This window comes from Notamacropus eugenii, chromosome 3 (assembly GCF_028372415.1).
Source record: "Notamacropus eugenii isolate mMacEug1 chromosome 3, mMacEug1.pri_v2, whole genome shotgun sequence".
In the NCBI taxonomy this organism is placed as follows: domain Eukaryota; kingdom Metazoa; phylum Chordata; class Mammalia; order Diprotodontia; family Macropodidae; genus Notamacropus; species Notamacropus eugenii.
This window is the reverse complement of record NC_092874.1, coordinates 314,334,759-314,348,471: the sequence shown is the minus strand read 5'-3', so window position 1 is coordinate 314,348,471 and position 13,713 is coordinate 314,334,759. Positions and strand designations below refer to the sequence as shown.

Sequence of the window (13,713 nt, the reverse complement as noted above, 5' to 3'; positions counted from 1 at the left end):
AAGATGAGAGAATGAAGAAGATACTTACAGTGTGTGCACTAACTTCTTGCAGAGGATTAAGGGTTCAAGGGTTGTTGGAGAGCTGAAGATCTTCCAACCAAGTCAGCATGAATACATTAATATTCTGTGACTTCATTGGGAAAATAGATATAGGCCGGCAAAAAATGTTAGAAAAGTGTTCTAGGATTAGTTTATTCAAGAGAGCATTGGCTTTAAAAGGACTATGCAAAATAGCAATACCTGTATGTTACTAATAATTCTTTAATAATTCTAATAATTTTTTATGAAGAGAGAAAAGCCATAGGACATTGTAAACACCAAACATAAAAAACAGAAACTGTCTACATTGTCAAGAAATAAGTGGAAGTTTCTTGGGGTTAACTGGGATATGGGAATACTTCATTAATCAGTTGACCATGTGCAGTTGAGTGATGAACTGATTGTTTTCTTCTAGATGATTGCTGTATTAGTTGATAAAATGATTCGAACACAGATTGTGGACTGTGCTGCTGTAGCAAATTGGATCTTCTCTTCAGAGCTCTCTCGTGATTTTACTAGGTAAGCAAAGACTCTAATCCCTTGTACTTTTTTTTTTATAACCAGAATTCTTACTGTACTCATTCAGAATTGGTTGGAATCTTTTTTCCTCTTTGCTTTTCTGGGAAATCCAAATATATATTTGTTTTCACAACATAGGGAAAATGTACTTTTGCTGCCAGGTCATTTTAATTGCATTTTATTTAACCTATATACAATTCTGACCTTCAGTTTACTCTTGAATATGCACCCATCCTGGTTTTAAGTGTGTAGCTTATAATAATTGCTACTCTATTTTTAGGTTGTTTATCTGGGAAATTTTACACTCCACAATTCGAAAGATGAACAAACATGTTGTGAAAATCCAGAAAGAATTGGAGGAAACTAAAGAAAAACTTGCAAGACAGCACAAACGGGTACATTATTGTTCTTTTTTTGACAAATATCCAAAGCAGTCTCATAACTAATTGAATTACACCAAATAACCTTATCTACTCTAATGCTGTTTCATTTAAGTAGCTCTTACTACAAGGGGTATGGAGTGGCAGAAAGTAGGAATACTTCATGCCTGCATGCAGTTTTACCTTGTAGTAGGCTAGACTAATTAACAACGGCAGTTTGTTTAGAATAGAGATTCATAATCTGGGGTCTGTGGACTTGTTTTTTTTAATACATCAATATGTGTCAGCAGAGCTAGAGAACAGATGTTTGTCATTTTCTGTACAGTTCAATGAAGCTGGAGATAATCTTAGGGCTCCTGAAACTTTCTTAATTATTCCTGTTCCCCCAACTCTCTTTATTAGTTATTTTCAGTTTTCCTTTTCTGTATCTTCTTCAGATAGTCACTTATGGGGTAAGAATGGAGCCTAGTGATGACCTTGACCAAACTACGTTGCCTCCATGTTGCTTAATGTATGCATCCTAGCACGCCATGCTTTCTTCATAAAGTCCTGTAATTTTTTTTCTTTATAGTCTTAGGCATTCTCTATTCATTTATCCCAGTTGAACCTCATTCTTTTTGTTTCTGATGTCTCATATTTCTCACTTACTTAGAATCCCAATCCTGCAGAGGGAGGCAATAGTCACTCTAACCTTACCCCACGGTAACCCACTTAGCGATCACAGAATCCTAGAATCTCAGAGTTGGAGGGCGAGTCAGAGATCGTCTGGTCTGACCTGCCTCAGAACAGGAAATACAGTTTTATGTTCTTATTTGTACTTTTTACTTTCCGTCATTTTTCAGTTGTATCCGAATTTGTGATCACATTTGAAGTTTTCTTGGCAAAGATACTTGAGTGGTTTGCTGTTTCCTTCTTACTTATTTGTAGTTTATTTATGTACTATTTCACTTCACCCTTCAGACAAATCACCTTACGATAGTAAGTGGAACAAACTTATCAAAGAAATAAGGGTTAACATAGTTTCTTGTGACTTACTGTCTCAGCATTTAGACCTGGACGGACCTTAACAGCCAAATTCATACCAGTAGTAAAGAGCCACAAGGATTCAGACCAGGGCTTCTGGTTCCAAATCCAGTGCTCTTTCCACTACAAAGCACTGCCAGTTATAAAGGATTTTTGTCTCACAGGCAGTATCTGAATTTTTTTCTTTTCATTTTATGGACTTTCTATAAGTTAGTGAGAAGCAATTATCTTTTCTTTTCCCATAATTATAATAGCTGGCATTTGTACAATGTTTTAGGGATACCCATGGGCTCTCTGTTTTCATTTGCTCCACACGTTATCTCATTGCTCTTATGAATTACTTTACAGATGAGGAAACTAAAAGTTCAGAGAGAAGTGACTTGACCAAGGTCACAAGAATTCATGGCAAAACCAGGTCTAGAAGTAAAAGTTCTGCCACACCATGCCCCTTCCTTCTGTTGTTTCACCAGAGGGCTTGAGGATAGTTTTTAGTCATTGTTCCTTTCTTTGTTTGTAACTTTTTATCCTATATAATTATGGAGAGGAAATATTACATTGCAGGCATTCCCAAGTCTCTTTAAGAACTGTGCAGCGTTTTTCTTTTCCTCCAGGTTTACTTGCTCAGGTGTAATCTTAGATCACTCTTCCCTAGTAAAGTCAAGAATCTATCTGAGAGAGCCTAGCATTTTTATTGCCAGCATTCTAAGTAGGTTGGGGCAAAGGTGGAGTCCCTTAAATTAAGCTTTATTCTTTCCCCATAATTGGCTAAAGAAATATTCCCACGAGAACCATCTGGCAAAATGTTATTGAGTTTCAAGTATGAGATCTGTACCTTAAACTGCTTAAGTTTATTTTATCAACAGCTCATTTTTCATTATAAGACTGGCTATTTTAGGTACAATGAATAAAAAGTTTTTTTTATTTTTTTTTCACAACTGCTACTTAGCAATACCTCTCCCTAGACTCCCTCCCCCCAAAAATCTCTCCCTTTTGAAAAAAATAAAAAATTAAAACGATACAGTACAACAACCCCTTCTGACAGCGTGTAAAGCAGCCCCTCACCTCTCTGTGGAGGGGGGGAGTGGACTAAATGTAATGACCAGTCTGAATTCTGATGTCTTTATTGTACTTTTCATTTACAGTATTGTGATCAAATTTACAAATTGTTCTCATTCTTTTTTTTTTTTTTGCTTTTCATCAAATATATTTGCCCATGTTTCTCAGAAATTTTTTAACAGTGCAGTAATACTGTAGTATTTTCATATTATCTCAGTTTCCTCAGCCATCCTATAGTCAAAAAGGACTCTTTTTTCCAGTTTGTTTTGTTTTGGTTTTTTGTTACTACAAAAGATGTTTTGGATTTGGGTCCCATCCATTTGTCCTCTGGGGAATATGCTTAGTTGGGAGACTGGATAAAAAGAGTGAAGCAGTTAATAACTTTTCTTGAGTAATTCTAAATTGTTTTTCTAGGTTAGACTAATTTATAATTATGGCAATAGTGTATTTGTGTGTCTTGCTTCCTGTATTCCCTCCATCGTGGACTATTTCTGTCCTTTTTATCCTTAAAAATGTACTAGATACAAAGTAAAACCTCAGTTTTAATTTACAGTCTCGTATTAGTGATTTGGAGGTTTTCATATGGTTGCTTATAATATGCATTTCTTCTTTTGGGAAACTTTGTTTCTGTCTCATACTGTCTTGTCTTCTGCTGTATCTTTTATCCCTTACTTGGTTATGAAATCCCCTCTTCCTATCCCATTGTCATAGTTATAAAAAATATCTCTTGTTTTCTATTTTTTATGATGTGACTTTTTTTTTAAAGTTCATATTATATACAAACTTTTCCTTTTTAAACCACTAGTACCACTAGCAATGAAGATAGGTTATAAAAGCTTTCACTGCTCTTTATTTAGTATTGGAAATTCTAACAGTTGCATTAAGACAGAAAAAAAGATGTTGGATTAACATTGGAAAAGAAAAGTTTAAAATATTACTTGCATCTCAACAGGTTAAAGACAACATAAAGTTTAGAATGACTAAAATACAAGAAAACCTATTAGTGTTAATAGGGATTGTATGCTCATCCATTGCTGCTTGATTGGAACCTTAAAGACTCTTTTTGTAGAACCATTTTGAAGTATCTAGTTTAAATAATCCTACCCATTCTCCATTGTAGAGAATAGGCCCTGAAAGCTATCTGTTTAGAGATTTTTCTAGAACAATTTGTAGTTATAAAATGTATTATCTAATAATGGAAGATTGGTTAAATTGAGGTGCATTAACATAAATGAATATTATAATACAATTAATATGGATAAATATGGGGGATAGAAATAACTCTAGAAAGGCCTTTATATGAAGTACTGCAAAGCAGAACCAAAGAGAGGAGGGCCCACTAACCATGCCGGTATTGAAAGAAACATGAATAAGAAGGAATAAATAATGAATCCAGAGAGAAACCAAAGGAGGGACTGATTTTATTTCTTCCACTGAAATTAATTACAGTGTAAATCCTTACTAAGAAGTTTAATTGGTTGTATTAATGTTCAAAACGTTAGAGTCATTTTTTAAAAAGTGATCACAATCATTTATTCTCCCTGGTTTTTGTTTCCTAAGCTCAGACAAGCCTCCAAACCATATCCACTATATATTTCCAATAAAGACACCAACAGGGTTCCCTGATCTTAGTGAACCTGCATCTGTGGAGAGCTAGAGGATCTTCCACATTATCTTTTAATATCTCCCATGTATCTGGAGTCATGCCAGGTATTTCTTGGGATTTTAACTAGTAGCCATGCAAGAATAGTGCCCTGAAGGTAAGTTAGTAAATGTCTGACACCCATGTAAATACTTACATCTCACTTCACTGGGCATTTTAGAAACCAAAGCTAAAGCCAGTCAGTGTCAGCCGTGTAAGTGGCATGTGGATCTGTGTGTGTGTTTTTAGGAGTACAACTTAAAAACTTAGCCATTCTCACAATCACAAACTCAGTCATCAATGTTATGATTTTTAGAATTTAAAATCACACTTTTTTTCTGTAATTCATCAGTGACCTTTGTTCCAAAGCAGTAAATCCTGACCTGTCTTGATTGATTTTAATATATTCTACTTCTGACTTGTTTCTTTTGTTTCCTCTTTTTTGTGATTTATAGCGTGATGATAGAAGCAGTGACAGGGATGATGGGGCATTAGAGGAACAAATAGAACGTCTACAGGAGAAAGTTGAGTCAGCTCAGAGTGAGCAAAAGAATCTTTTCCTTGTCATATTTCAGGTAACTTGATTTTAAATTTTTAGAAACATAAGAAAACTACAGTTTTAGATTTCTAATTTTAGCCATCTTTTATTGAAAGGAAATGCATGTAATCATTAAAATTGCTATCTTGCTTATTTGCTGGAGACCAAGTCATTTGGTCTTTTTTAAAGATAAACATTTCTCAGATGCTGGAATTGTTCATCTAATTGATCAGATACAGATTGCCAATATTGTTCATTTTGTTTCTTCCTTTCCAGCGCTTTATCATGATACTGACAGAACATTTGGTACGATGTGAGACTGATGGGACCAATATATTAACACCTTGGTATAAGAACTGTATAGAAAGGTTACAGCAGATCTTCTTGCAGGTTAGTGGGTTGTTGTTATTCTGAACAATTGCTGTTCACTTGTTTCAGCTGTGTCTGACTCTGTGATCCTATTTGGGGTTTTCTTGGCAAAGATCCTGGAGTGGTTTGCCATTTTCTTCTCATTTTATAGATGAGGAAACCGAGGCAGACAGAGTTAAGTGACTTGCCCACGATCACATAGCTAGTAAGTGTCTGAGGCTGGATTTGAACTCAAATCTTTATGATTCCAGGTCTGCTGCTCTGTCTACTGTGCCATCTAGTTGCTCTTTCTAAACTGTAGTCTCCTTTAAAAACTTTCCTCTTCTCCTGTTAGCCAAAAACTGATATTTGCCTTTGGAACCTACAACTTATCTATATTCTCTCCCTCCCGTTTCCCCTTCTTCTTTCTGCCCCTACATCAGCCCACCAAAAGAATTGAACACTAACTTGTATAGTAGGTGTCACTGCTGTGGAAGAAACTGAGCCCCAGTGATTTGTCCCTCCCTCCCGATCTTTTCTTAACTACCTTGGATATTTATTATTTTGTATATACTTATATGTTAATGTTATTTCCCCTGATGGAATATAAACTCCTTAGGAGCAGTGATTTGTTTCATTTTTTTCTTTCTGTCTTTATTATAGTAGATGCATCATAAACTAGAAAGCTAGAAGTGTACACACAAAGTCTGATACCCTCTGGAGAGCTTCACTAAGCAGTTGCATATTTGCTTGATTAAATTTAGGAACCTGTGAAAGTACATACAAGCAACACCAAGTTATGGGACTTTGTTCCTGGCATAATCTTGCATCCTCTAAGGCCTATTCCATGAAGTCTTTTTGACTTTCCCTGTGAAATCCTATAGCATTTACTCTGTCTTCTACTCCTTTGGTTATATCATTAACATTTTAGTGGTTTTTTCATATATGTAGCTTTTCCTAACTACACTGGAAGCTCTGAGTTCAGGGGATTGTCCTTTATATTTCTCTTGTATCTCTCATAACAGCAGTGTTACTAGGTACATGACAGATTTATAATAAACATTTGTTGGATTAATGTAGGGGAAATAAAGCTTAGTCATAACACCTCCTCCCCTTTCTTTTAAATTTATTTTATTTTAAGTTTTCAACATTCATTTCCACAAAATTTTGAATTCCAAATTTTCTCCCCATCTCTCCCCTCCCCCACTTCAAAACGCCCAGCATTCTGATAACCCCTACCACCAATTTGCCCTCTCTTCTAACACCCCCCCCTTCCCTTATCCCCATCTTTTTGTCCTGTAGGGCAAGATAAATTTCTATACCTCATTACCAGTATTTATTTCCCAGTTGTATGCAAGAATAATACTCAACAGTTGTTCCTAAAACTTTGAGTTCCAACTTCTCTTCCTTCCTCCCTCCCCACCCATGCCCACTGCAAGCAAATCAATATAGACTATGTATGTGTTAGTTTTGCAAATGACTTCCACAACACTCATCTTGTGTAAGACTACCTATATTTCCCTCCATCCTATCCTGCTCCCCCATTTCTTCTATTCTCTTTGACCTTGTCTCTCCCCAAGAGTGTTGACTTCTAACTGCTCCCTCCTCCCATTGCTCTCCCTTCCATCATCCCCCCCACCTTGCTTATCCCCTTCTCTACTTTCCTGTATTATAAGATAGGTTTTCATACCAAAATGAGTGTGCATTTTATTCCTTCCTTGAGTCAAAAAACTTCACGTTTTCCCTCCCACCTCCCTCCTTTTTCCATCCATTGAAAAGTCTTTTTCTTGCCTCTTTTATGAGAGATAATTTGCCCCATTTCATTTTTCCCTTTCTCTTCCCGATATATTCCTCTCTCACCCCTTAATTTTATTTTTTTAGATATGTCCTCTTCCTATTCAACTCACCCTGTGCTCTGTGTGTGTGGGCTTATAATCCCACCAACTACCCAGATACTGAAAAAAGTTTCCAGAGTTACAAATACAGTCTTTCCATGTAGGAATGTAAACAGTTCAACTTATGATTTCTCTTTCCCATTTACCTTTCCATGCTTCTCTTGATTCTTGTGTTTGAAAGTCAAATTTTCTTTTCAGCTCTGGTCTTTTCATCAAGAATGCTTGAAAGTCCTCTATTTCATTGAAAGATCTTTTTTCCCCTTAAGTATTATACTCAGTTTTGCTGGGTAGGTGATTCTTGGTTTTTAGTCCTAATTCCTTTGACTTCTGGAATATCATATTCCACACCCTTCAGTCCCTTAACGTAGAAGCTGCTAGATCTTGTGTTATCCTGATTGTATTAACACAATACTCAAATTGTTTCTTTCTAGCTGCTTGCAATATTTTCTCCTTGACCTGGGAACTCTGGAATTTGCCTACAGTGTTCCTAGGAGTTTCTCTTTTCGGATCTCTTTCAGGAGGTGATCGGTGAATTCTTTCAATATTTATTTTGCCCTCTGGTTCTAGAATATCAAGGCAGTTTTCTTTGATAATTTCATGAAAGATGATGTCTAGGCTCTTTTTTTGGTCATGGCTTTCAGGTAGTCCCATAATTTTCAGATTGTCTCTCCTGGATCTGTTTTCCAGGTCAGTTGTTTTTCCAATGAGATATTTCACATTATCTTCCATTTTTTCATTCTTCTGGTTTTGTTTTGTGATTTCCTGGTTTCTCATAAAGTCATTGGCCTCCCTCTGTTCCATTCTAATTTTGAAAGAACTATTTTCTTCAGTGAGCTTTTGAACCTCCTTTTCCATTTGGTTAATTCTGCTTTTGAAAGCATTCTTCTCCTCATTCGCTTTTTGAACCTCATTTGTCAATTGGGTTAGCCTGTTTTTAAAGGTGTTATTTTATTCAGCATTTTTTGGGGTCTTAGCAAGTTGCTGACTTGCTTTTCATGATTTTCTTGCATCTCTCTCATTTCTCTTCCTAATTTTTCCTCCACCTCTCTTACTTGATTTTCAAAATCCTTTTTGAGCTCTTCCATAGCCGAGCCCACTGAATATTTATTTTGGATGTTTGGGATACAGAAGCCTTGATTTTTTTATGTCTTTCCCTGATGGTAAGCATTGTTCTTTGCCAAGCCTAGAGGCCTGTATTGGGCTACCCGAGTCTTTCCTACCTCACCTCCCGAGGTCTTCGGCTGGCCACGCCGGATGCACGTATGAGAGAAAGGACGTTCCAGAGTCGAACAGGGGTTGAGCTTTATTTCAGGGTTTCGGTTACAAGTGCAGGGGGGTCTTCCTTAGGAGGAAGAGGGGGAGATTTCCTAAGGAGGCTAAGCTTAAGGGATTGGAAATAGAAGTACAAGCGGGGAGAGAGGGGGAGGGGAGAGAGGAAAGAAAAGAAGCGGAGCCCTACTTTTCTCTTTGGCTCCACACGTGCTAAGAGAGCTTTTAGGCTTCCTCAATCCTACTTAACCTTTAGCCACACAGTTTGCATCTCAATACCGTGCTGTTAGGTAACTAGGTGTGCTCCAATCCGGGACGACCTCGAGGGCAGGGAGACTCCACCCATCAGGTATCTCCGGGGGAGAGGCGGAAATACCCGAGCTAGCCGAGCTAGCTCAGTCTGACCTTCTCGAACCCCCGCTGTTCATGGAGGGCCTCGTAAGACTCTAAGATTTAGAAGTCCCACTTTTACCTGCCCGAGACTGTCCACACGGAATTGAGCTTCCAGTCCCAACAGTTCTTCCTCATCTGAAAAGATGGGAGAAGATATGTGTTCACCAAGAAAGTAACCTTCTATAGTCTTATTTTTTTTTTCCCTTTTTTGGGCATTTTCCCAACCAGTTACTTGACTTTTGGGTCAAGAGTAGGCTATACTCTGGGGATCTGTAAGATCTCAGTTCCTCCAAGGTGGCACAATCAAGTGTGTACACTGGTCTGGGAGCAACAAGAAACTTTTGTGCCCAGAATCTGTGAGTAGTAGAGTTTCCTCTCCACAACTACCTGGCCTCCAGTTCCACCAAGCCAGCACTGGGGGCTGAGATTCAGATAAACTGCTCAATTCCCCCAGGGGCTTTTGGTGGGGGCAGGGCTACTGTTCAGTGTGAGGTAAAGATCAGCTGCTCAGTTCCCCTAGGGGCTTTACAATGGATATAGGGTGCTATGGGAGCTGCTATTGCCAGATGCAGCCTCTGCCACAGCTGCCTGAGGCTGGAGCTACGGGAAGACCCTGCTCCCTTCTTGGCCAGCTGAAAAAACCCTCACTGACCTTTGGCACCTGTGAGTTGAGGGATTTGCAAACTGCTGCTGCTGGGGATTCTGTCCCCGAGGCCTGCCTAGGTCTTCATCTGGGCACTGTGCCAAGCAGCCAAGGCAAGGCTGGGCTCTGCTCCACATCTGGTGGGACAGACCTTTCCCATTGGCCTTTCAGGTTACCCTGGGCTGGAAATCTCCTCTGCTCCATTGTTCTGTAGCTTCTGTTGCTCTAGAATTTGCTGAGAGTTTTTATTTACAGGTATTTTATGGGCTATGGGGGAAGAGCTAGTGTATGTGCCTCTTTCTACTCTGCCATCTTGACCCTCCCCTTTTCTCATGAACAACTTTAAGAAATGATTGTGTACTTTAGTCAACACTTAAAAAGTCAACTTTAGACAAACCAATTTCATTGTCACAGCAAAGTATTTTCAGTCAACATTTAGCCATTTTTCTTCAGTTCCTTCCCTTAGCCTTTTTTTCCCCATGTTTTCCTTCTTTCCTTTAGTTGGGTTGGAAAGCTTAAAGCCCTACTAACAATCAGCAGTACTAAGTACACATCTTCCTTTGCCCAGGTTTTATACTTAGAATTCTCACCCCCAGCAGCAGGCTGAGAAATTTGGTTCCACTCTACCAAGTTGTTTTTGTGGTTGTTTCTATCCTTCACTTAATTTTTCCTCTTTTTACTTTTACAGCATCATCAGATAATCCAACAGTACATGGTGACCTTGGAAAACCTTCTCTTTACTGCTGAATTGGACCATCATATTTTAGCTGTATTCCAACAGTTCTGTGCTCTGCAGGCCTGCGGATTTTTTCCTCCTTCAAGTTGAGACTTTAACAAAACATATATTTTTTAATATGTCATTTATTTTGGATTGTTTTACTGAATGTTGGCTTCCTGGTAGCATTTTTGTTTACTTCCCTTCTTTCATTTATTAAGGGAGAAAAAAGTAAAAATTGGTAAGCAGCTCTGCTTAAAACTAAAACCCAAATGATTTCCTAAATACAATAATGTGAAGCTGACCATAGGACGTCATGGAAATGTGACAGAAATGCAACTTTTTTGTGATCAATTTGATATATTTTCTCTAGTAAGGCACAAGAAAAGTACTTTCACTTGAGGCATGTCAAACACTAGAAAAAGAGCTCATGAAGTAGAAAAGTTGGATTTCTTTTATTTACCAAGCAGCATAGATTTTCATGGTTCCTGGATAATTTGACAAAATATGGTTGAATAAAATTGAAATATGTTTTTTAACATTGGTCTGTTGTGTATAATTGACCCTGAAAAATCCTGTGTCACTCCTGAGTAGTTTTCTTACCCAGAAGCCTTTCTATTGTAAGGGAGTCTTGTCAGTTCTCATTCATAAAATACACAGCATTGTACAACAGTACTTAAATGCATGTGGTAAAATCAGGCTGTCATTTGAAGGAAGCTTACCGCATACAAAGAATGATTTACTTGTACTTATTCATTATGGTTTAAATAATATGCAACATAACAGAGTAATGACCGCATAAACATGACCCAAATTACTATTCTGTTCAGTCTGTTTTCCTGCTTCGATACAATTTAAAATACCACAGAGTACCACTTTCTCAGCACAGTCCTTGGCACAACATCGCACAGAATTCAGAGCTAGGTATGCCACTGGAATAAGCCAGTATGGTAAAACACTTGGATATGTTTCCATTAGACAAGCTTTATGGCAACTCCAAAAATACAGGCAATACTAAACTTAGAATGACTGGAGAATTAAAGAGAACAATGGAGCTGAGGCTAAAAGTATAGCAAGAGGGGGCGGAGCCAAGATGGTGGAGTAGAAAGACGCACATACACATAGCTCCGAACCCATAACCCACAGAACGGCTAGAGGGGACCAACTCACGGTGAATTCTGCACCCAGAGGCCACGGAATATTGGAGCGAGGGAGATTTCTGTTCCTGAGAGACCTGCAAACCTCTCGCGGGGGGTCCTTCGCGCTGCGGACTGGGCGCCGGGACTGGGAGCAGAGGGCAGCCCTGCAGCGGCCACGACACCGTGAGGAAAAGATCCAAGCGGGCTACAGGGACGGGATCTCCAGCGGCCACGCGGGTCCCTCCACCCACAGAGGGACCTGCAAACCTCTCGCAAAAGGTCCGTCGCGCTGCAGACGCGGAGCCCAGCCCAGACCTGCGGCGGCCGCAGCTCCGAGAGGTACAGATCCGAGCAGGCTTCAGGGACGGGATCTCCAGCGGCGGCACAAGACCCTCCACCCACAGGTGACGGGGGTCGGTGAAAGAGTCTCTTTGGCAGGTCGAGAGGGGAGTGGGGTGCCCCCATGGCTCAGGCCCCCCCGGGAGATAGCAGCTGAGAGGCGGCTGCAGACAGGGGCTCCCCAAGCGGGCGGGAACCTGGATCCATTGTGGAAGGTCTGTGCATAAACCCCCTGAGGGAACTGAGCCTGAGAGGCAGCCGTGCCCCGACCTGACCACCTGAACTTAATTCTCAGACTGAATAGCAGCCCTGCCCCCGCCAAAAGCCCTAAGGCGGGAAGCAGCATTTGAATCTCAGTCCCCAAACGCTGGCTGGGAGGACCAGGAGGCGAGGTGGGTGTGAGGAGAATATTCAGAGGTCAAGTCACTGGCTGGGGAGAATGCCCAGAAAAGGGAAAAGAAATAAAACTATTGAAGGCTACTTTCTTGGAGAACAGACATTTCCTCCCTTCCTTTCTGATGAGGAAGAACAATGCTTACCATCAGGCAAAGACACAGAAATCGAGGATTCTGTGTCCCAGTCCACCCAATGGGCTCAGGCCATGGAAGAGCTCAAAAAGAATTTTGAAAATCAAGTTAGAGAGGTGGAGGAAAAACTGGGAAGAGAAATGAGAGGGATGAAAGAGAAGCATGAAAAGCAGATCAGCTCCCTGCTAAAGGAGAACCAAAAAAATGTTGAAGAAATTAACACCTTGAAAACTGGCCTAACTCAATTGGCAAAAGAGGTTCAAAAAGCCAATGAGAAGAAGAATGCTTTCAAAAGCAGAATTAGCCAAATGGAAAAGGAGATTCAAAAGCTCACTGAAGAAAATAGTTCTTTCAAAACTAGAATGGCACAGATGGACGCTAAGGACTTTGTGAGAAAGACAGATATCACAGAACATAGCGAGAAGATTGGAAAAATGGAAGATAATGTGAAATATCTTATTGGAAAAACAACTGACCTGGAAAATAGATTCAGGAGAGACAATGTAAAAATTCTGGGACTACCTGAAAACCATGATCAAAAGAAGAGCCTAGACATCATCTTCCATGAAATTATCAAGGAAAACTGCCCTGAGATTCTAGAACCAGAGGGCAAAATAAATATTCAAGGAATCCACAGAACACCGCATGAAAGAGATCCAAAAAGAGAAACTCCTAGGAACATTGTGGCCAAATTCCAGAATTCCCAGGTGAAAGAGAAAATATTGCAAGCAGCTAGAAAGAAACAATTCAAGTATTGTGGAAATACAATCAGGATAACACAAGATCTAGCACCCTCTACATTAAGGGATTAAAGGGAATGGAATAGGATATTCCAGAAGTCAAAGGAACTAGGACTAAAACCAAGAATCACCTACCCAGCAAAACTGAGTATAATACTTCAGGAGAAAAAATGGTCTTTCAATGAAATAGAGGATTTTCAAATTTTCTTGATGAAAAGACCAGAGCTGAAAAGAAAATTTGACTTTCAAACACAAGAATGAAGAGAACCATGAAAAGGTGAACAGCAAAGAGAAGTCATAAGGGACTTACTAAAGTTGAACTGTTTACACTCCTACATGGAAAGACAATATTTGTAACTCTTGAAACATTTCAGTATCTGGGTACTGGGTGGGAGTACACACACACACATGCACACACGCACACATACATAGAGACAGAGTGCACAGAGTGAATTGAAGAGGATGGGATCATATCTTAAAAAAAAAATGAAATCAAGCAGTGAGAGAG

The 13,713-nt window shown here is 39.4% G+C and overlaps 1 protein-coding gene across 1 annotated transcript in view; it reads left to right on the top strand.

The window, feature by feature from the left end:
- NCBP1 (nuclear cap binding protein subunit 1) overlaps positions 1 to 10,999 on the top strand; it is a 69,339-nt gene extending 58,340 nt beyond the window's left edge. Inside the window, exons 19-23 of the mRNA XM_072596717.1 lie at positions 455 to 558; positions 839 to 953; positions 5,115 to 5,234; positions 5,474 to 5,587; positions 10,434 to 10,999. Of these exons, the coding sequence (XP_072452818.1) occupies positions 455 to 558; positions 839 to 953; positions 5,115 to 5,234; positions 5,474 to 5,587; positions 10,434 to 10,571 (591 nt within the window). The 3' untranslated portion in view covers positions 10,572 to 10,999. The remainder of the gene's footprint in view (positions 1 to 454; positions 559 to 838; positions 954 to 5,114; positions 5,235 to 5,473; positions 5,588 to 10,433) is intronic.
- The last annotated feature ends 2,714 nt before the right edge of the window (positions 11,000 to 13,713 follow it).